The sequence below is a fragment of the Podarcis tiliguerta genome, assembly GCF_965153285.1.
Source record: "Podarcis tiliguerta genome assembly, chromosome: 14".
Taxonomy (NCBI): Eukaryota; Metazoa; Chordata; class Lepidosauria; order Squamata; family Lacertidae; genus Podarcis; species Podarcis tiliguerta.
In genome coordinates this window covers 2,778,676-2,800,431 of record NC_139547.1, presented here as the reverse complement: position 1 = coordinate 2,800,431, position 21,756 = coordinate 2,778,676, and the positions used below count along the sequence as shown (strand labels likewise).

At 46.2% G+C, this 21,756-nt stretch overlaps 1 protein-coding gene across 3 annotated transcripts in view; it reads left to right on the top strand.

Annotated features, from left to right (window-relative positions):
* Nucleotides 1-1,879: 1,879 nt before the first annotated feature.
* Nucleotides 1,880-21,756, top strand: part of TRPM1 (transient receptor potential cation channel subfamily M member 1) — a gene marked incomplete at its 3' end in the record, with an annotated part of 55,339 nt that continues 35,462 nt past the window's right edge. The window contains exons 1-7 of one of the 3 annotated variants that reach the window (XR_014504797.1): nucleotides 1,880-2,074; nucleotides 8,268-8,347; nucleotides 9,506-9,704; nucleotides 11,244-11,457; nucleotides 12,910-13,034; nucleotides 16,055-16,226; nucleotides 20,774-20,948. Coding sequence is in view for 2 of the 3 variants with exons in the window: in XM_083412747.1 (XP_083268873.1) it covers nucleotides 9,702-9,704; nucleotides 11,244-11,457; nucleotides 12,910-13,034; nucleotides 16,055-16,226; nucleotides 20,774-20,952 (693 nt within the window). Of the gene's footprint in view, nucleotides 2,075-8,267; nucleotides 8,348-9,505; nucleotides 9,705-11,243; nucleotides 11,458-12,909; nucleotides 13,035-16,054; nucleotides 16,227-20,773; nucleotides 20,953-21,756 lie in introns of those variants that run through there. The other 2 variants (XM_083412745.1, XM_083412747.1) reach the window with 2 other exon arrangements.

The following is a 21,756-nucleotide window of genomic DNA, read 5'->3' as shown; positions in this document are numbered from 1 at the left end:
ACAGCTCCACAATAGATTTCAGGTAACAGAACTGGGGAAGACCTATGCCCCCTAGAGAGTTAGTGTCAGCCAGACTGGTAGGCAGTGGACCAGGTGATCCAAAAGTTTGGGTCATCCTAAGGCAGCTTCATGTCACCATGAAGAGCTATGGGTCCTCTCCCCAGGAGGATGCTATGTTTGCAAGTGAAACACGCTTTGCTAACCAGAGTCTAGAATATTGTTGGAGTAGTGCTGGGTGTAAGGGATTGTTGCATTTAAGGGAAGTGTCATGCAAGGCAATAATTCTGCTGAATAGGGGGCAGCCTTCGCCTATCGGCTGTCTGAGCATCTGGGGCAACTAGCAGCTGCTGATGTCTGTGTTCTGAGCAATATGTTCCCACGTGATATTGTGCATTTATTTACTACGTTTTAATCCCCACTCCTACCCACAAGGGGCTTGGTGTCCACCTCCTAATACTCACAACAACCCTGAGAAGCAGGTTATTGAGGAACAGAGATGTAGTTTGTGATTGTTTAGCTGGAAAGATCTGCATTGAACTTTGGGCTTGTGTACACACAGGAGTGGCTAAGGCTTTGCATGCAAATAGTCCCAGGTCCAGTCCCCTAGTGTTTCCACTTCAAAGGGAGCAGGCCAAGGGTAGATATCTGCCTGGACAGCTGCTGCCAGCCAGAGTAGACAATACAGTGGTACCTCAGGTTACATACGCTTCAGGTTACATACGCTTCAGGTTACACACTCCACTAATCCAGAAATAGTGCTTCAGGTTAAGAACTTTGCTTCAGGATAAGAACAGAAATCGGGCTCCGGCGGCGCAGCGGCAGCAGGAAGCCCCATTAGCAAAAGTGGTGCTTCAGGTTAAGAACAGTTTCAGGTTAAGAACAGACCTCCGTAACGAATTAAGTACTTAAGCTGAGGTACCACTGTACTGAGCTAGACAGAAGATCAGTGCCCTGTTTCCTGCTTGGCAGGGGGTTGGACTCGATGGCCCTTGTGGTCTCTTCCAACTCTATGATTCTATGATTCTATGAATCAGTATCATAGGTGCTAGAGCCCTGCATGCCCAAGCACCCACAAAATTCCCCATGAAGGTGCCAGACACCACAAATTTCAGTGCCAGGGCCATGCATGCTGCATGGCACCCATGGCCCCAGGCACCCATGGTGGCAGGGCCAAGCTGGCACTCCTGGTTGGTATTGGGTGCAGCTCAAGCCAATATATTTCTTTTTGTACCATTCCCTGTAGGAGCGATAACAACTATGCCAACACCAAAGGCTGTCTCTTGCTATTTAAAGTTGGCAGCCATATTCCAAAACCAGCTCAGCCACACAGCAGTAATGATGCTGTATGAGGGCGGGTTATGTGTGGTTGTTCCCAGTTGTATGGCCTGTTGACTGCTTTTCATGTTGACATCCAGCCCAAGTTCATTTTGCTCAAAAAAGGATTAGATAGAATTGATGCTATATGCCCTCCTTTCCCCTTTTCCCAAAGAATGTTGAGCTGTGCACCTAATGAGGACCCCATAAAGGGTTATTAGGTCCAATTGTCCCAATTATGCAGATAGTGGTGAAATTTCAGCAGAACAGAGAGGGTGTGTTTCAGATTAGAAGTTGCAAGCTTCCAAAATCCAGCTGGCCTTTTCTGTTGAGCCAGCATTCTTACAAGTTGCTCTAAGCCACTTGTTTGGAAAAGGGAAAGAAGATTTAACAAATTGGAGATTTGGGTGCTATCAAAGTCAGTATGTTGTGCCTCGTTCTGCCATGAGATGGAAACTCCCTCCGGGCAGGGAGATGAAGAGTCATGGGACGTCTAAAGGATTACCTTCGAAAAGAGTCATGAGACTGGTTTGAACAAAGAATCAACTCACATGCTTATCATATGAGACACTCTTCTTAAAGTGAGGATTCTGGTGGACTTCAGAAAGACTGGGAGTCCTAGCCTTTAGAGGAGATTAAACAACTCTGTAAGCAATAGAAAGGAAAGTGGGGGGAAAGCTTAAACTTTAATTCTGGTTATCTCTGTTCAGTGTCCACCATCTTTCCATTCTTCAAAGTAAAATGTTCCGTGGAATAACAGGTAGGCTGACTTATTTCAAATTCCATGTTATTTCATCATTGCCACTGAAACTTATTTACGTGCATTTCGTTTATCAAGATGATGATGAAATATGTAATTTTGGATGTTGAAAAAGAGGGTGCAAGAGCTGCAGTGATTTACCTTTGGGTGTGTTGAATCTGGCAGAATTACTATGAAAGAAGTTGCCAGAGAAGATAGGATAGAGCAGCAGTGAAGCTTAGAGGCCAGCATGCTAAAGATGCTTTCATGAATATAGGTGGGAATGCTGGAATGAGACCTTGGTGTTGCAACACCTCCCCAAATCTATAGCCCCTTCCAGTCTCTAGGATTTAAAAACCCTGACCTCATTGGTGTTTGCCAGGGACGTGCAGTGACCACCACCACATATTGGGAAATAGCCACAGTCTTCCAAACAAAATTCATGCTTATCTTAAATTCTTCCAATATTTCTCCTTGGAAGGAACCTCCAAATTTACCTTGATTTTGCTCGGCAAAATTTAGTCAGTCAGTTCTCATTCCAGATGTGAATGGATAATTTCTTCATTGACTCAAAATTCCCAATAGGACAATCAGTGTAGGCAAGAAGCAGACAACATCCACTGGACTAAATAACAAAATAGACTGTTCTCCGTAAGTCATAAATGTGTGGAGACAAACACAATTTTTCAGAAGTTGTTGAAATGCTGCTTGCTTCCTCTGAAATTCTTGTGAACCTTCTCCTGACCAGGAAATATCCAAATGTGTCTTTAAATTGTAATTTGGGTGGTAACTAAATGAGGACATGCACACACCTTTGAAAAATATTTGGTGTCAGCTGCTAGAATATTTTTGGAGGGGCCATAAGATCCAAGCAGATTTCAATGGAAAGATTCATGACTAGAATTGTGACTTTGGGTACCTATTTGTGGATTGGTGCTAAAAAAACACAAAACAAAATTTGCTTTTCTCCAAAGTTATTTCATGGGGGAAGTATATTGTCTCCAAAACTGGCCATGGTTCCTATTTAAGGAGGTAACCCCCTCCCCACCCTGCATGTTTCTCATGCCATATATTTCTACCCTCCCTTGAGCATCGTAAAAGGATCTGGTGGGGTCCTGCAATAGATTCTGATGGGGGAAAACCAACCCCCCCACCCTTGTTGCCAGGGGGCAGGAGGTGGAGGTGGCAGGAGGCACAAAGTGGCAGGCAGCTGGTGTCAGAACCATGCAGATCCTCAAACGCTGGCTTGCTTTTAATTCTGGAAGGGAAGGGGCCACCCCATGTGAGTTTGTCCTTCTAGCCTGCATGCATCATCCAAGCAAGCAGTTATTCCCTGGCCTTTACATGGCAGCCCAAGGGAAGCTTCATGGTTGAGCCGCCTCCACTCTGTACATCAAAAACAGCCAGCTAGTAAGAAATTCAACAAAAGAGGTTCCAGTTGCATCCTCTTGGGAGCCGCATGATGATGGTGATGCTGACACAAGAGGACAGACCATTGTTAACCACTGACCCGAGATGCACTTCCAAAGTGGCTTAAACTTTGGTATAAAATTTGGTGTCGCGGCTGATAGTGACCTTGCTGGCTGTGCTACATCTTTTCCTCTCCTGTTGAGCAGGGTAAGACCCTGAACACTGCCATTAATCTGTCATAATCCTTTCAGAGTTCTTTCATGCAAAGGCTCCTGCTGGAAGGATACTTAGTTTCCCCAAACATCCAGGGAGCTACGGCTAGCCGTCTTCCTGGAGAGCCCAAGAAGACTTCATCTTGCAGAACATCCCCTGGGCATTCCACTACTGGGTAGAGGTGAAGCCAAACCAAGAAGATGTCATTTCTCTAAGACTGTATATATGCACACCAAAACAGCTGTTCTTTAACATTTGAATTTTTCCAAATTTTGTGATGCAGTTCTCCAACGTAGGAATGCTTCTTTTAAAAGGGGAAATAGATTCGGGGAAAATGTGCACGAAATGCATGCATCAGTGAAAATAATGTACAAAAATGTATTATATTGAGGGGAATTGTTTTAAATGTGTGCTTTATACAAAAATGCATACAACAATGTGTATGTTGTGGTGCAACAGTTAAAGTGTTGGAGTAGGAGGGAATGTTCCCTGTGTGCTCCATGACTGGAGGGTTGTTATGGTCCAATCTCCACATGTGTTATTGTTTCTTCTAGGGAAATGTAGCAGTTGGGGGGTGGTTGGTAATGTGTGTGGAGGGGTGATTAGCTGTGGTAATATGGGGGCAGCAGTATTGCAAGAGCTCAAGGTGTCCTTCACAGGCACACATGTGCCAGACCAGTGCACGCACACAGACTGGCGGGTGGGCATGCCAGGGGTGTATGCACCCCACCGGGTGGAGCGTGGAGGGTGAAGGAGCCCACCCCAGCACCCCAGCCCTCGCTGCTGACACTGCCAGAGCAACCAAGCAGGGCTGTGCTGTGCCACCTGCCCACCTGCGCAGGGGAGAGCCTGACCAGCTGACATGGCACTTGACGGGCACAAAACCAGACGTCCCCATGCCAATGCCCCAGTGCTCCTGCTTTGCACCCCCTCAAAAATCCATGCCTGGGGCCATGGCCCCTCTGGCATCCCCTGCGCTACACCCCTGTATGGGGGTTCTCAAGGGTGGGTGAATGCTGCTGGTATAAACACAAGTGTTTATAGGTTTTTGTTGTTATTATGTAAAACGATAAAGGTGGACCTCTTCCTCTCCCTTTCCCATTTTGTCCTCGCAACAGGCCTGTGAGGCAGGTTAGGCTAGGAGATAGTGACTGGCCCAAGGAGCTGAGTGGGTATTTCAAATCCTTTCTGCTCAAAAATGAAGAAAAGGGGGGAATGATATATTTATTATGAAGTATTCCTAAATACCCACAACAAAGAAACACAAGGTTGCTTTTAAACTGCAGGCATACCTCAGAGATCTTGCGGGTTTGGTTTCAGACCACCACAATACAGTGCAGCAAATATCACAGTAAAGTGAGAAAGTTGTTTCCCAGGGCATTTGAACGTCATATTTCCAAGACAGTGCAGTCTGTTAAGCCAGGCCACCCTGGCTGCAGAGGGGGAGGGGGGAACCCGGCTCCAGCCCTAGCCAGCTCCCCTCCCATGGCCAGAAGAGGGGCGGCAGTCGGGGTGTGGGAGGCTGGGCTGCTGCAGCTGCACCCGTGTCCTTGTGAGGAGCATTATCTGCAAAGCACAATAAAACGAGGTATGTCTGCATTTAGATCTTGAATTTATCCAAGCTTGAGCATCTGAGCAGAATCGCTGTAAATTTTAAGTCACTTTTGACACTCCTCTATTTGAAACTCCAGGCATAGTCTTGCATGGAATGTTTGTATCGCCAGCCTAATATCCGCTGGTGAAAGACTTCCAGAAACACAACTAGTTGGCAAATCACGAAACCTGAGATCTTTGCATGGTTTAAGGTCGGCACTAGAGGAGATTTTGTGGTCAGCATTGCATGCATTTTTAACAGCTTTGTTAAAAGAGACTGTAAAGAGTTCCCAAAGGACCTCTTCACCGGCAGATAATAAGCAGAGTAAGCTTTTTGGAATGATATGTATGGAGCTATAATTATGGGGAATGATTTACCTGCTGATTTTCTGTCTTTGGGCCTCTCGTTACCTGTGTGTGACCCCTGCTTGATTTTTGACACTGTCTGCACCTGGGAAAAGAGGGTTCAAATTTGTATGTGATATCCATTTTATGCATATTTGAGCCACCTTTGCTAACTGTAGCAGGACCCAATCTACATATATAGTCTTCTGGGCCCAGAAAATCCTATCCCATTTCCACCCCATTCACATGCCATAGTCTTCAGGTAATAGATTCAGAGATATTTTAGTCATGGATAAACCTTCCAAAATTATTCTGGGGCAGTAAGTAAAACCTCTTTCCTGCTGCCCAGAAAGGAGAAAATTATATTTCTATACCACATCATGTGTAAATGTCTTATCTATCCCAGGCAGTGAGAAAACAATGGTATTTCTTTATGAACAGAAGGTGCACCCCCACACTCGGAGCAGAAGCTACCTATACACTCTGCTTTTGCTACCTGTGACCACCTCGTCTGGGCTACTTTTGTTCCCAGAAGTGCTCCCAAGCGCCTGGGTTTAGAAACATCGCCATTTGGGAAAACACAGAACAAGGAATCCTAGTTTGGGATAGTGAATGGTTTGGATTACTGGAATCTGGGGACATACTCTTTCTTCCTTCTTCTGTGCAAGTTAATAGCAAAAATTATCCATGGTGCGCACTGGTTTAACATCTTTGTTGACTATGGCCCCAAATCTTGTTCCTGGTTCACTGAATTGCATTTGCCATTTTACTGCCCATTCTCTCAGTTTGGAGAGGTCCTTTTGGAACTCTTCACAATCTCTCTTTTGTTTTAACCACCCTGAACAATTTGGTACCATCTGCAAACCTGGCCACCTCACTGCTCACCCCTTAACTTTAGATCATTTATGAACAAGTTAAAATGTGCAGGTCCCAATACTGGCCCTTGGGGGCTCTACATCTCTCCATTGGGAGAATTGTCCATTTATACCTGTACAACTCCATTAACCCCAGCTGGGCCAGGCTGGAGGGCACAGTTTGGCAGAGGCTGCTCTATGGGTTTGCTTTGATTCCAGATGTAGGTCTATCTGTCAGCAGCCAGTACTGTATAGCTCGGTGCCAGAGGCCATGCTTTGTGTGCAGAAGCCCCCACATTCAACCCCTGGCATTCCAGTTAGAAGACTCAGACAAGCAGGCAATGGAAAAGGCAAGAGCCTTTTCTGCCCTCTCCTAGGACTCAGGGGAGCTTCTGCCCATCAGAGAAAGCAATACATTAGCAGACCCTCCAAGGGTCCCTATTTTCCAGGCACAGTCCCAGATTTACAGACATCATCCCAGTTTCTGTTTTGAGTCCGGAATGTCCCACTTTTCCTTAGGATGTCCCTATTTTCAGTGGAGAAATGTTGAAGGGTATGGAGTTATCTGACCCCCAAGCCATCTGAAGGCAATCCTGTATAGGGATGTTTTTTTAATGTTTAATGTTTTGTTATGTTTTAAAATACGTTGGAAGCTGCCCAGAGTGGCTGGGGCAACCCAGCAAGATGTGTGGGGTATAAATAGTAAAATTATCATTATGGAATTGGACGTCCCTATTTTCATCGGAGAAATGTTGGAGGGTATGCATTAGTTAGACAAATAATCTGGCCTGGTATATAAGGCAGTGTCTTGTATTCCTACCTGCTATATAATATACCTTTCCCCCATAGGATTCTGCCCGGATCCTAAGGACTTTCTCTGCGTGCCCCCATTGAGGGAGGCCCAGAGGGGGACAATGAGAAAACAGGCCTTCTCTGCAGTAGCCCCCACCTCACCCGGTTGATGGAATGCTCTTCCCAGGGAGGCCCACCTAGCACCAATGTTATCATAATTGTATTATAATTCTGGTGCTAACAAAGACATTTCCTAGGCATTTGAGCAGCACCAATGATATGACACTGTACTGCTAACTCTGGTGGCTGTTTTGTTTACATACTGCTTATGTGATTCTTACTGAGTGTTTTTTAAAAAATACTTTGGTTGTAAAATGGTTCCAGACTTTTTTTAAAGTGGGAAGCAATGTATAAATTGAATTCACCTAACTTAACCCAACCTACTTGTAGTAGTAGAACTTAACGCAGGACTCCGTCTCCATAGTACAATGTAAAATGTGACTTTCCTAACAGTCTTAAAGTTAAGCACTCTGCTTAGCTGGTTTAAGTCTCGTCAAGATATACTATGCTGCTTTTGTTTTTCTTTTGTATTTGTGGTTCTTTTTTCTGGGGAGGGGGGTGATTCGTTTGACTTCCTTCAATCATTGTTATTTCACATTTAACCAAACCTGCTACCATGTGTCAGGACAACCCATCAAAGGGGCCCAGTTTAACACATGCAAGGACCATAGCTGTCAACTTTTCCCTTTCTTAAGGGAAATTCCCCTATTCCGAATAGGATTCCTTGCAAGAAAAGGGAAAAGTTGACAGCTATGGCAAGGACTACATTTGATCTTTGGAGCCCCTCTGTTTCTGGTTAATAGGAGGTAGGGAAAAGCCACCACAACAGATGCTCTTAAGATGTGCTGCATTTTTGTAAACTAGTCTTGAAATACATCCTTTTTTCAGGTAAACATCACTATCTACCATGTGACATCAAATTATTTTTTTCTTCCTTCCCTCCTTAGGGTCAAAAAGCTTGGATAGAAAAAACTTTTTTCAAGAGGGAGTGTATCTACATAATTGCCAACAGCAAAGATGCTACCAGGTGACCCATCTTCTGTTTCTGCATGTTGGTTTTGCGCACCAAACAAGCAATCTTTTGTCAGCAGCAGGAGGAGCAGCCCTCATGGGAAAATGGGGGGGGGGCAGGTGCTCTCCCTCCCCAGAATTTGAGGCAGTCACTTTCATTGCTCAGAAACAGCTGGGCTCCAGGATCAGGGGGCAGCTGGAGTCAGTGCAAGTGGAAAAAGGGAGGAAGCTGGTCCAAACAGGCAGGTATTGTGTACCAAGCCAAGAGTAGAGGGCAAGAGGGCAAAAAGTAGGTACACATTAAAAGACATGCAGGGGGCAATTTCTAAGGCAGCTAAAAGGTGCAGGGGGCTATTTTATTTTTAAAAATCGGTATTTAGACAGCATCCTACATAATTAAAGTAGCAGTGTTCAGAAGTTTAGGCAGCTTGCTCTTGACTAGTGCTTTATAAACTGTGACTGGCCCTCGAGGTCAGCTGACAGGCTGCTCAGGCAGGCTGGTTCTGCAGCCTCCGTGGTACCCTTGAAGCAGAGAGCTCAGGCTGCCAGTGATTCAGAAGGAAAGATGCTGGAGTCTGGCTTCTTGGAGCCCCAGCTGCAAACCTTCCATGGCACCTTATAACTGAGAGAGAAAGGGCAGACTTCTAGATGGTATAAGCAGATCTGACAGTTTTCTGTGTATGTGCTTGTGTGTGCAGTGCTGCATGGAACTTGGCAGAAGATAAGCATACCATTTTCGCCCCAAAACATGCTCTGATACATGATTTTTATTCCCTCCTCAGGGTCTAACTGATTTGCTTCAATTTTTTTAATTAAAAAACCCCCAAACCTGAATGCCTGAAAAAGTGCACTGATTAGTCAGGTGTCAGGATACCCCCACTCAGCATTAAAACTGCAGATGGAAAGCACTGTCTTAAAAGAGGTATTCTCCCCCTTTCTCATTCAGGAGGGAATATCCATTCTAAGATGTTGCAAGCCATGTGCAGCACCCCAAAACAAAGGAAGCTGCATATTTTTACTTGTATGAAAATAAATGCAAAATCAATCCATTAATTAATCTACTAAAACTCCTGCACCACAAGGGGCAACATCCCTATTAGATTTTTAAACACGAAGAGGGGAATGTTCTACGTCAACTGCTGGCTGCAGGCTCACAGTTGCTCTTTGCCCTCAGGTGCTGCTGTGGCCAGCTTCTTACACAACACACCCCAATTCCTCCGAGTATAACTGCGAACAAGAATGAAGAAGAAGCAACGAAGCAGGTGGATACTCAGCCTGAGAAGTGGTTTGTCAGTAAACACACCCAGGCACTCCCAACCGATGCCTATGGAAATCTTGAGTTCCAAGGTGGAGGCCACACCAACAAGTCCATGGTATGTGGTAACCTCTATTTCACCAATAGAGACAATAGAGCCCAGTGAAGAGAGGCACAGATTTCCGAATCCTGGCAAGGGGAATGTCCTTAGAGTGGCTGGGGAAACCCAGCCAGATGGGCAGGGTATAAAAAATAAATAGATGATATTATTATTATTATTATTATTATTATTATTATTATTATTATTATTTATTAGACCAGATTCCAGTTTTTGTTTAAAGTGAGTTTGGGAAAGTGGATTCTTCCTTTGCAACTAGACCACATTGAGGGAAGCCCAAAATGTTAAGACTGCTGACATTTGTGAAGCAGTGAAGATAAAAGGAGGCTTCCCAGTAAGCAAGGATAGGGGAATCCTCCAGATAGCAAATGGAGGGGAAAGGGTCGATTAACCCCTTCTTCCTTACATCTGGATTTAGAGATGCGTTTTTGCTGTTGTTACAGCTATCAATTGTATCATCAAAAGTGGCACAGTCCTGTCCCCCATAGTCCACCTTCTGTTTAGACTGGGCAAAGGCACCTTGTCTCTTTGGAAGGGAGCTGAGCTCCTCCCCCTCCCCCTCTTACTCTTGAAACATTCGCTTGGTCTTTTATGGTGCCACAAGACGCCTTGCTGTTTATCTTGCATTACTGATTTGCAAGCCTGTCTTTGCTACCTTTGCTGTGTCCCTCTGATTCGCCTGCGCACGTGCAGAGTAGCAGTATCTTAGAATGATCATAGAATCGTAGAACTGGAAGGGACCCCAAAGGTCATCTTGTCCAACCCCCTGCAATGCCAGAATCTCAGCTAAAACCTGTCATGAAACTCTGCATTGCATTATGCTCGGGGCCATCAAATAAAAAAGAACAGCAGTGGATTTAGGATAGACAATAGAAAATATTTATTCATACAACACATACTTTCCTTTCTGCTGCTGGCCAGTGACTCTGATGGCTTTAAAAGGGAATTGAGTGATCGATCAATAGCTGTTAGTTGCATTAGCTGGCCAAACCTCCATATTCAGAGGGAGTGTACCTCCAAATGCTAGATGTTGGGGAGAAACATCAGGAGAGGCTCATGGCCTTCATGGATTTGCTTTGTGTTCACCTGCTTGCCCCGTATGGGAAGCTAAACTTGGTGAACTTTGGATCTGATTGAGATACATATATGCTGCTTAATCAACAAAACCCTCTAAGTGGTTTACATAAAACGACATGAAATATTCTTTTAAGATACTATTAAAATCACAGCTCAGAAAACCAATATACATAACATTTATCAAAACATAAGTAAAACCAGCAGTTTTGCAACAAATATACATAATAAAACTACATATCTGGCCAAGAAGTTTTTAGCAGGCACCGAAAGCAAGACAGCAAAGGCACCTGCCTAATATCGGTGGACAGGGTGTTCCAGAGTTGACAGTGCTGCCACACTGAAGGATAAATTTCTTGCAGACGTTAAGTGGCACTTACAAAGAGCAGGCATGGATGGGGTAAAGAGATCCTTTAAGTAAGCTGATCCCAGCTGCTAAGCTGTTTGTGTCCACCTGCCTTGCAGTACATCCGAGTGTCATATGACACAAAGCCAGACTCGCTGCTCCACCTGATGGTGAAAGACTGGCAGCTGGAACTGCCCAAGCTCCTAATATCCATCCACGGGGGACTGCAGAACTTCGAGCTGCAACCCAAGCTGAAGCAAGTCTTTGGGAAGGGCCTCATCAAGGCCGCCATGACCACAGGGGCTTGGATCTTCACCGGGGGAGTCAGTACAGGTAAGAAGTGCACTCTTGGCCTGCTTATTTATATGCTGACCTTTGGCTGATGAAAACTATGTTTTCTTGCCGGGGTGCAGGAGAGAGATGAGCAGGGATTTAATCCAAGGGGCTGTAACTGTGTCATTTTCACGCAGAATGAATTAACTGTGCTGTGTGCTGTGTGCTCTTAAGAACAATGCAGCCTTCCATCCCCTTTCCCCTCCTCCCTTGGCCTGTGCTAGGAGCCTTGCCAGAGAGCTGTATGGAAAGGTAAAGGTACCCCTGCCCGTACGGGCCAGTCGTGTCCGACTCTAGGGTTGTGCGCCCATCTCACTTAAGAGGCCGGGGGCCAGCGCTGTCCGAAGACACTTCCAGGTCACGTGGCCAGCGTGACGAAGCTGCTCTGGCGAGCCTGCACCAGCGCAGCACACAGAAACGCTGTTTACCTTCCCGCTATAAAGCGGTACCTATTTATCTACATGCACTTAGGGGTGCTTTTGAACTGCTAGGTGGGCAGGAGCTGGGACCGAAAGACGGGAGCTCACCCCGCCGCGGGGATTCGAACCGCCGACCATGAGATCAGCAAGTCCTAGGCACTGAGGTTTTACCCACAGCGCCACCCGCATGCCTAGAGAGCTGTATAAATCCCCGTTTAAGAACCCTGTCTGTTTCCAACAGCCGGTAGTCAAGGTTCAACAGACAACACAGTAACAAGAGATTTTTATACCATTTTCAGTTTTGCGTGGGACACCTCATAGAACAAAACGAAACGATGACATCCTGTGCTTTTTTATATTAAACCTTTGTCCATGTGGATCTTCTTATTGGCAACTTTTGAGTTTTAAAATACTAAACCACCTCAAAACAGACTGAGTCAGGGCAAAAAGTGGAGTGTCACATACAAAGGTGGAAGAAAAGTCATAACCTTGCAGGTTATGTGAAGAACCTGGCCAGTGGAACCCAGACCGCCAAGACTGGTTGCTTGATAAGGCAGGGTTCATTGTGCTCCTGTGCATGCGTGTGATAGAGGGAGGCTGGGAGGGTGACTGTGAGAGCACACTTTTAATGAGCTGTGACTCTGGCATGCCCATCCATGCACACAACTGAAATGGAATGAGACTCAGTCCCAGTTAAGTTAATAAGTTCCATCACTTTAATTGGGAATAAGTCAAGACTCACTTTTGCTGGGTGGAGGCTTAAAGTGCTCAGTTCTTTCTAAAGATTTGGTGCATTTAAAACCTTTTAAGCAACCTTCCTGAAAACACTGAAGAACATGGTACCAGTAAAGTAAGGGCCCAGGTTTATGTGTCTCTTCCATTAAAGCAGAGTCATAGCAAGTGCTCACTGGAGTATCCTAATAATGAGAAATTAAGGGGGTGTTTTTACTGGAGAAGGCTCTTTCTGTCTCCCTCTGTGATGTATGCAGCTGCCCCCCAGGGAAGACTCTAACAGACTCGATCCCTCCTGTAGGTGTCATTCGCCACGTTGGAGATGCCTTGAAAGATCATTCTTCCAAGTCGAGAGGACGCATCTGTGCCATAGGAATTGCTCCATGGGGCATTGTGGAAAACAAGGAGGATCTGATTGGGAAAGATGTAAGTTCCCACACATTCTGTGGATTTTTGCCAGATTCTCTTGTTCTCACTGCCTTTGATTTGCTGGGATCCCTTGATTCTTATCAGCAAATCAGACAAAGCATTAAAGGGTTGCTTGTGTCGCCTTATGCAGCGCTGCATCCAAAGGTCAGGGCAGGAGTTTTGAAGAAAGGGGGAGGATGGTGGGTGCCACTTTTTGTGCATTCTTTTGTCAACCATGTTACAGGCAGAAATCAACAGGTGAAGCTTTCCCCAGCTCAGAGATATGCAGCACCATGTCCAGTCATTTAAGAGGAGGCAATCTTCACAGAGCTTTGGAGGCCCTTCTCACAGGCCACATTCACACAATACATGTAAAGCACTGAAGTTTATTACGGGTGCTAAGAGTTGTTAGGGGACATCAAACATTAGAAACTTCCCGATACAGTGTGGCCTTCAGGTGTCTTCTAAAATCTGTGGAGTTCTTTATTTCCTTGACATCTGAAGGGTGTTCCACAGGGAGGGTGCCACTACTGAGAAGGCTCCACCAAGCTCCAGGAGGACGAGGAGCCGGCACTTCTCTGGAGCGACTGGGGGGGCAGCTGCCAGGGAGGGAGCAGCCTGTGGCCTCTCCAGGGCTGCTGCCAGCCTCCTCCCTTGGGCAGCTCATAGAGGAGGAAGAGAAGCCGCCAGCCCAGAGGCCCAGCCCCATGCGACGTGCCAGCTCTGAGGGACAGGGGCCCCCTGGGCGGGAAACAAGGAGGAGCAGAGCACAGGGGGTCTTGTTGTTGTTTTCAATGCTTTGTGCAGCCGCATTTAATATTGCCCCTTTCTAACATTTATTTATTGGTGTGTGCTTTTCTTTTTGTAAATCTACCAAAGAAAAAAATAAAATAAAACCAGGATTAAGGGGTTTTCTCAGGATGGTGGCGGGTGGGTGTGCTGTGTCCTGTTGCTGAAGGGGGTGTGTGGAAATGCTCTGTAGGGAGCCGGGACAAAAATGGGAGATCAAGGAGGATCGGCTGGGGGGGGGAGTGAGAAATGTCCCTATTTTCATCTGAGGAATGAATGAGGGTATGGACCGAGCCCCAGCTGCCCAGCTCCCCACTCCTCAAGGGGGGGCTCAGGCGTTTCCACTTGCAATCAAATGCGTGGATCAGAATATGGCTTATAATTCAGATTTTGCACATCTCTGGACAGTGTTCTCGTCTCTAAACATATAAAAATGCAATTTGAAACACATCTTTAAAGTTTAATCTGTTTTAAAAGAAATGTTTATTTTGAAAGGAAATAAATATTCCAAAGTATGTGGTGTATGAATATGCAAATATTCATGGAAGTTTGAGAAGGGGTGGGGATGCAGATTAATTTGGCAGTGGGACAGAATAGGTTTATGCACAAACACATGCAACAATGACATTATGCATTGTCAAATCCACATTTATGGTAACCACAGTCTCCCTGAATTTTTCAGACATAAACGGGACACTGCTTAGTATGAAAGCAATCTGCTCCTTGCCGCTGTGCCAGAGGAGCAGGCCAGGTGCAACTCTGAGTATGGCTGGATTTCATTCATCTAGTGCTTTAGTATTAGGTCTCTTGTGTGCAGAAAAAAGCAGAATGTAAATCTTAGTGTTTGGAGTCTTATGGCTCGGATAGCTGGGGTAGAAGAGGAGAATTCAACAGCTGCATTTTTCTTATGCCTGTATGACAAGCTGCAGCTAGCAAACGTCTGCCTCCAACTTCACTCTTCCCCTTTGCACCCCAGACAGAATGAAGAGCTACCCAGTGGCTGACAGCTACAGTCGTACCTTGGAAGCTGAACGGAATCCGTTCCGGAAGTCCGTTCTACTTCCAAAACGTTCAACTTCCAAGGCGCAGCTTCTGATTGGCTGCAGGAGCTTCCTGTGCTCAATCGGTAGCCACAGAAGCCCCATCAGACATTCAGCTTCCAAAAGAATGTTCGCAAACCAGAACACTCTCTTCTGGGTTTGCAGTGTTTGGGAATCCAAATGTTCGACTGCTAAGGCGTTCGTCAACCAAGGTACGACTGTATACAGTCATACCTCGGGTTAAAGACACTTCGGGTTAAATCTTTTCAGGTTGCGTCCCGCAGCAACTCGGAAGTAACAGAACGGGTTATGTCCGGGTTTCGCCGCATGCGCAGACTCTCAAAATGCCGTCATGCGCAAAAGCGGCGAATCGCGACGCACGCAGACGCAGGTTGTGTTCTGCTCAGGTTGCAAACGGGGCTCCAGAATGGATCTCGTTGGCAACAGAGGTACCACTGTGTCCATCTGGGCCACTGAGATTGCCATTTACTACTCCAAAGACAGGAGCCTTTGACACTAAGCTGTCTTTCACTTTCTGAATGTGGCTTCACTGGAAACAGTGTCCAGAGGGGAGGTCCACATTGTAAACAGTTTTATACCAACTTAGCTTTATATCAGTGTTGGCTGAGCAGTGAGATCCTTAGCTTCAACTTTACCTCACACACCCACAAATTCACAAGAAGGCCTTCAGCAAGCCAGAACCTTTCTGCCCTCCCTTTGCAATAAGAAGATAATAATGCTGGCCTACTTTGCAAGTGAGGAAGGGCTGCTGACATAACGTACATGAAATGCTTCAAACCCTCTTTAAAGTGCCATGAAAATGCCAAGCAATTCAGAGCCCGTGTGGAAGAGTGTTTAGTGTGTTAGATATGGGGAGGCAGCTTAATCTACTTCAAAAGAAGAAAGAAAATAGAAGAATGGGGGTGCTGTGTGATGGCCGAGAACTTTACAGGGCAAAAAACAAGTAAATGAATAACTGCCATGGTTTGCCTCCCCAAAGGATTCTGGGAATTCTAGTTTGGCAAGGTTTTTGAGAGATCTCTAGCTCCCTGATTACAGTTCCTAAAGATTCCTGAAGGAGATGAAATTACTGTTTAAGCTAGTTGAAGTCCAATATTCCCAGAATCCAGATGCAAGTGCAAATATGACCCAGTTTTTATTTGTTTCTATTTTCTTTTTAAATTAAAAATGCCCTTTTCTTTTTGACAGGTGACAAGAGTTTACCAAACCATGTCAAACCCACTAAGCAAACTCTCTGTGCTCAACAGTTCCCATACGCACTTCATCCTGGCCGACAATGGCACCTTTGGCAAATACGGGGCAGAAGTGAAACTGAGGCGCCAGCTGGAGAAACACATCTCACTCCAAAAAATCAACACACGTAAGTTGACCAGAGAGATATAGCTCATTCACAAAACAGTCACTGCTGAGTGCAGAATAACCTCATGGGTATAACCCCCTATCAAAAATCCGTAGAAGATCAATAGACCTTACCAGGGCCAAGCCAGCAATGAGGCAGCAGGATCCACAGGGCCAGCAGATCTGCCCCCCAAGAAATGCATCACTCTTGGATCCTTATTCCCCCCCCCCCTTGTGCTTAATGCAGAGCTTCACTCCCCCTTCTTCCCTGGAGGGGGGCATTTTGTGGTTCACCTGAGATGTCAAAATGTCTTGGGCCAGCACCGGACCTTACTGGGAGAAGTCCAACAGGAAGAGCATGGGCATCTTTCCTCACTTTCTGTGGGGACACAACGTCAGAGGGCAGGTGCTGGCGACTCCCGCTTTGCATCCCCTGCCCATGCGCTTGCCCACCGCTCCCCAAGAGTGATGAAAGTGGCTGGCAGAGTGGGCTGTATTCGTGGTGGTGAATGCAGGTGTATCACCCTGAGCAAATGCAGCAAGGAATCATGGGAAATGCCAGTTTCCAGCCATGGATGCCTATATGACGCCCATGGCTGGTAAACACACATTTGTTGCACCCACATGTTATATGTATTGACTTGTAAGTGCACATTTATTTGTTTATTGGCCTCAGCTGCCAGCACGTTCCGTCTTCTGTAGATGTGCAAGCGCACTGGTGGTCTGAGGCAATATATCCTGTATAAATAGAATGGGTCCTCTTTCTTTCTCTGTTCTTTGTACACTGAATTACACCACTGCCTGTGAAATCAGTGCCCTGAATCTGAAAACATACCGAAACTAACAGGCCTTCTACTGCCAGACCCATATTAAAAACTGTGCATGGAAGCTAATTGCTGCATTTGTTGGCAATTCTGGCAGAAAGGTGGAGGCATCTGCTGGGCACATAGGATGACTTGCCAGCTCAGGCTCAGACCCTGCTCTGGTGCCCAGGCTCAATCCCAAAATATGGTTAGGGAGGTGTTTCTCTCCCTCTCCTGTAATTCTGGAAGTGTGGCTTAGCCCATGAAAATGAGAGGTGGTCATTTTGGGACATAAATATGGAGTTTGTTGCGACAAGATGTGAGGAGAGCTTAGTTATCTTTAAAAATGGATAAGAGAAATTCATGGAAGAGGAGATGAGGCCTGTCTGTGGCTTCTCACCACGATGACTCTATGGAGCCTCCTTGTTCAGAAGCAGCAGGCTGCTGAATACCAGCGCTGTGGAACAACAATACTTCCTGCTTGATCCTCAGAAGCAGGCCGTTGGACTTTGTGGAAAGCATGGCCTCCATGGGGCCATCCCTGAATAAGTTTGGCCCAACTCATAGTCGTGAACATGCCTTAGACCTGGTGTTCACCTCTATGGATGTGGGTGATCTGACACTAAGTAAAAGCAAAACAAAAGAAGTGCCATGGTTGGATCACTTCCTGGTGCAACTGGACTTCTTTGCGCCCCTTCCCCTCTGCAGAGCGGTGGGACCAATTCTGATGGTCCGCCCCTGCCACTTAATGGATCCAAATGGTTTCCAGAGAGTGGAAGGGGATGTGTTATCCCATGTTGATGGCCTTTCAGCTGATTCCCTGGTGGCCTGCTGGAATGCAGAGTTAACCAGGGCTATCAACTGTCTGGCTCCGAAGCGCCCTCTCCGATTGCATGGAGCCCGGACAGCCCCGTGGTTTTCCGTAGAGCTAAGGGCGATGAAACAATCGCTGAGACGGCTGGAGCACCGGTGGCAGAAAACTCATTCTGAATCCGACAGGACATGGGTTAGAGCTCAACATTGAGCCTACCAAGTGGCGACAGCAATGGTGAAGAGGACCTTCAATTCAAAGTGTTGGTGCTGACCTTTAAAGCCCTAAACAGCCTCGGCCCAGTATACCTGAAGGAGCGTCTCCACCCCCATCATCCAGCCCAGACACTGAGGTCCAGCTCCGAGGGCCTTCTGGCGGTTCCCTCGCTGCAAAAAAGTGAGGTTACAGGGAACCAGGCAGAGGGCCTTCTCGGTAGTGTCACCTGCCCTGTGGAACGCCCTCCCATCAGATGCCAAAGAAATAAACAACTATCTAACTTTTAGAAGACAGCCCTGTTTAGGGAAGCTTTTAATACTGGATGAGTCATTGTATTTCAATATTCTGCTGGAAGCCGCCCAGAGTGGCTGGGCAAACCCAACCAGATGGATGGGGTATAAATAAAAATTATTATTATTGTTGTTGTTGTTGTTGTTGTTATTGTTGTTATTATTATTATTGGACCATTGACCTGATACAGCAGGGCTCCTCTTATCATTCTTATGCCAGCTGGTGAGAGTGCCTCTGAGCATGCCCAGAGTGTCCCTGGGGACTAAGTAAGCGCAGTTTTCCTCCACCTTTCTGACCCAGCACAGGTTACATCCAGCTGGAAAACTGCTGATTGCTGAGTGATCATGACACACATCAGTTCCTGGGGGACTTGGTTCTGGCATCCTTTGCCCTACTTGGCCCAAAAGCCAAGGTGGGACTTTCACCCTTTTTTTCACCCACCTGCTGCCTCAAACTCATAACTACATTTTAGCTTTAGATCCCCTTTTTGCAGAACAGGTGTCATAACTGCCCCTTTCTAGGGGTCAGACAAGGTGTGGCATTAGAGGTGTCTGAATACATTTCGGTCGTCTTTTGATTTACAAAGAGTAGCTGCTGAAAGTAGCCAAGCTGTGGGCTCCTCTGGATGACCAAATTTTTGAGTATTCAAAGCTTGTACAAAGGTTAGACCATGTCTAATCTTGAATGAGCATTCGTTCTGATGTATTTCAATCTCTCCTGCAAAACAGTGGCACTTGGAGGGTCAACTCTTTTCATGCAGTTCATTTTCCGGATTAAAATCATTGGCAATTAAAGAAACAAAACAAAACCTATGTGTGAATGGACTGCCTATTTGATGGAGCTCAGCAGTGGAAGCGGGATATTGGTGACCTGCCTCATGAACCACTTCTGTGCGCATAGGGTCCATTAAAGTACCCAGGGGGTCGGAGTTCCTTATCCGGAGGCTACAAAGTCTGACCTTTTGAGCCCCACAATCTTCCAAGCGCCCCTGTGATTCTGCTTACTTAGGGCCGGCCCTATCATTAGACAGAATGAGGTGTCCACCTCAGGCAGCAGATGGTAGCCCTTCCAGAGCCCTTCTCTTGGAAGGCAGAGCTGTATATGGCACGTGGCCTGTCTCTGGTCCGCTATACTAAGCTGCCACCTCAAAGTGCAATACAGGATGCCAGATTCAGCTGCCACTCCAGCTGGCTTCTATATGTGGAATGGAGAGAGAGAGAGAGAGAGAGAGAGAGAGAGAGAGAGAAGGAACATACCATCTGGCCTTTCACCTCAGGCAGCAAAATGCTTGGCCCATGGATGAGGCATGGGGAGCCTGTGGCACTCTAGGGTCACATTCATACCATACATTTACAGGGTCACAATACCACTATAAATAGCCCCCCAAAGAATTGTGGAAGTCATTCTTTGTTATGGGTGCTGAGAGCTGTTAGGAGACCCCTATTCCCCTCACAGAGCTACAATTTCCAGAATTCACTGGGAAGAGGGATTGGTTGTTAAATTGCTCTTGGAATTATAGCTCTCAGCACCCTTAACAAGCTACAGTTCCCAGGATTCTTTGAGGGAAGCCACAGCAGTTTAGTGGTAGTGAAGTGCTGTAGAGGTGTGGTGCGAATGTGGCCTGGGTTTTGTTGGACTCTGATTAGCCAGTATGGCCAGGAGTCAGGAATGATGGCAACTGGAATCCCACAGCATCTGGAGGGCCACTGGGTTTCTCACCCCTCCGTAGAGAGACGTCTAAATTAAGGGTATTGCTGGTTTGGAAGCAGGGATATGGTGCTCAAAGTGTTCTCTCCCCCATTTGTCTAATGTGCATTAAAAAGAGAATGTGGGTTTTCTTCTGCTTTTTTTGTTGTTCAGCTTTTACTACATCTTGAGACTAATCTCCTTATAACTCTGCCTGACCCCCAGCATTTTGAATTTAAGCACCTACTTCCTGAGGACATATCATGCCAAGTGCAAGATCATTATTTTTCTACTTTTAGTCCTCCAACTTCCTGACATGTGACCAAGTCTGCCTGGATCCTGTGACCTATGGGCTTCCCTTTGTCATCCTATGCCTGGAGATCACAGTGAGGCAGGGACAGCAAAGGGGTGCTCAGCTGTCGTCTCTAACGCCGACCGACCATTATTTGCATCCTAACAATAAACAGCTGGTAGTGCTCCTTAGGAGAGCCTTTAGATGGCTGTCACTTTGCAGGCAGCATGTCTACACAACAAACACATGCCATTTCTATGCCACTGTAACTGTTGTGCCCTCTGTTGAGTTTTACGAGCAGGTTCTGCTGTTCATCAAAAGTACTGTGCAGTTTCACAGATTATTCAGCAGCTTCTCCTTGTCTTATGCCCTGGTATTTGTACAGCTTCCTGCTTCATTGAGAATCTGAAGTTTCCACTCTTTCAAAACATTCACTTGGTGTTTAATGGCCTGCTTGGTTTGTCCTACAGGGCTGGGGCAGGGGGTCCCTGTGGTTGGACTGATAGTCGAAGGTGGTCCCAATGTGATATCCATCGTCCTGGAATGCCTGCGTGAAGAGCCGCCACTTCCTGTTGTGATCTGTGATGGCAGCGGACGAGCGTCAGACATCTTATCATTTGCACACAAGTACTCAGAAGAAGGAGGGTAAGAATAACTGACATGTTATAATTGGTGTAATGTAGTGGTTAGGAGACTGAGTCCCTATTCATACATAGTGCCAAAGCATGCTGTGACCAGTTACACAAAGATTGTTGTGCCTGTGCACACTCTCCTTCCTCTTGCTTGCCTTATTTCCATGCTCTTGAGAAACCACAATTTGCCATTGCCCTGGTGCACACTTATCACTGAACTTAGCACTATGTGAACAAGCTTGATCAAGCCATGAGCTCGAGTGCCCCTGCTCCCCGAGCACATGCCAGAGGAGATGGGAAGCATCTTGGTTTAACCTAACCACAGTTCGCTGCTACATACAAACTTGGACAAATTATGTTTAGTTTCAACTTTAAACTTTATTGAAACAAGCCATGGCTAAACCATGATTTCTGATCTTGACCTGTTTTGATGAACCATAGTCTAAAAGAAACCACAGTTTCAGCTTTGGAGATAACAACACATCACAGTGAGCTTAAACAGGGAAGTGGACACTTCCAATCTCTTCCTTGTGGCTGGACTGGATGAGGAGAGGGGAGCTGAGAGTACTGAAGTTAGAGGCTTGTTCCTCATATGGAGCTAAACGGTGGGTTTAGTGTAACTTCCAAACCAGACTTATGTTCAATCAAATAGTGCATGTGAAGACTAGGAGAGGAGGGAGTGCACAATGGAAGTCTTATTTGCATGGTGCAAAACCTGAGCTGTTGACCAAGGTTCCAATATTGTCTCCTCTATGAACTTGCTGGGGGACTTTCTGTCAGGGGTGAGAAACCTCAGGCTTAGGGGCTGAATGTGGCTCTCC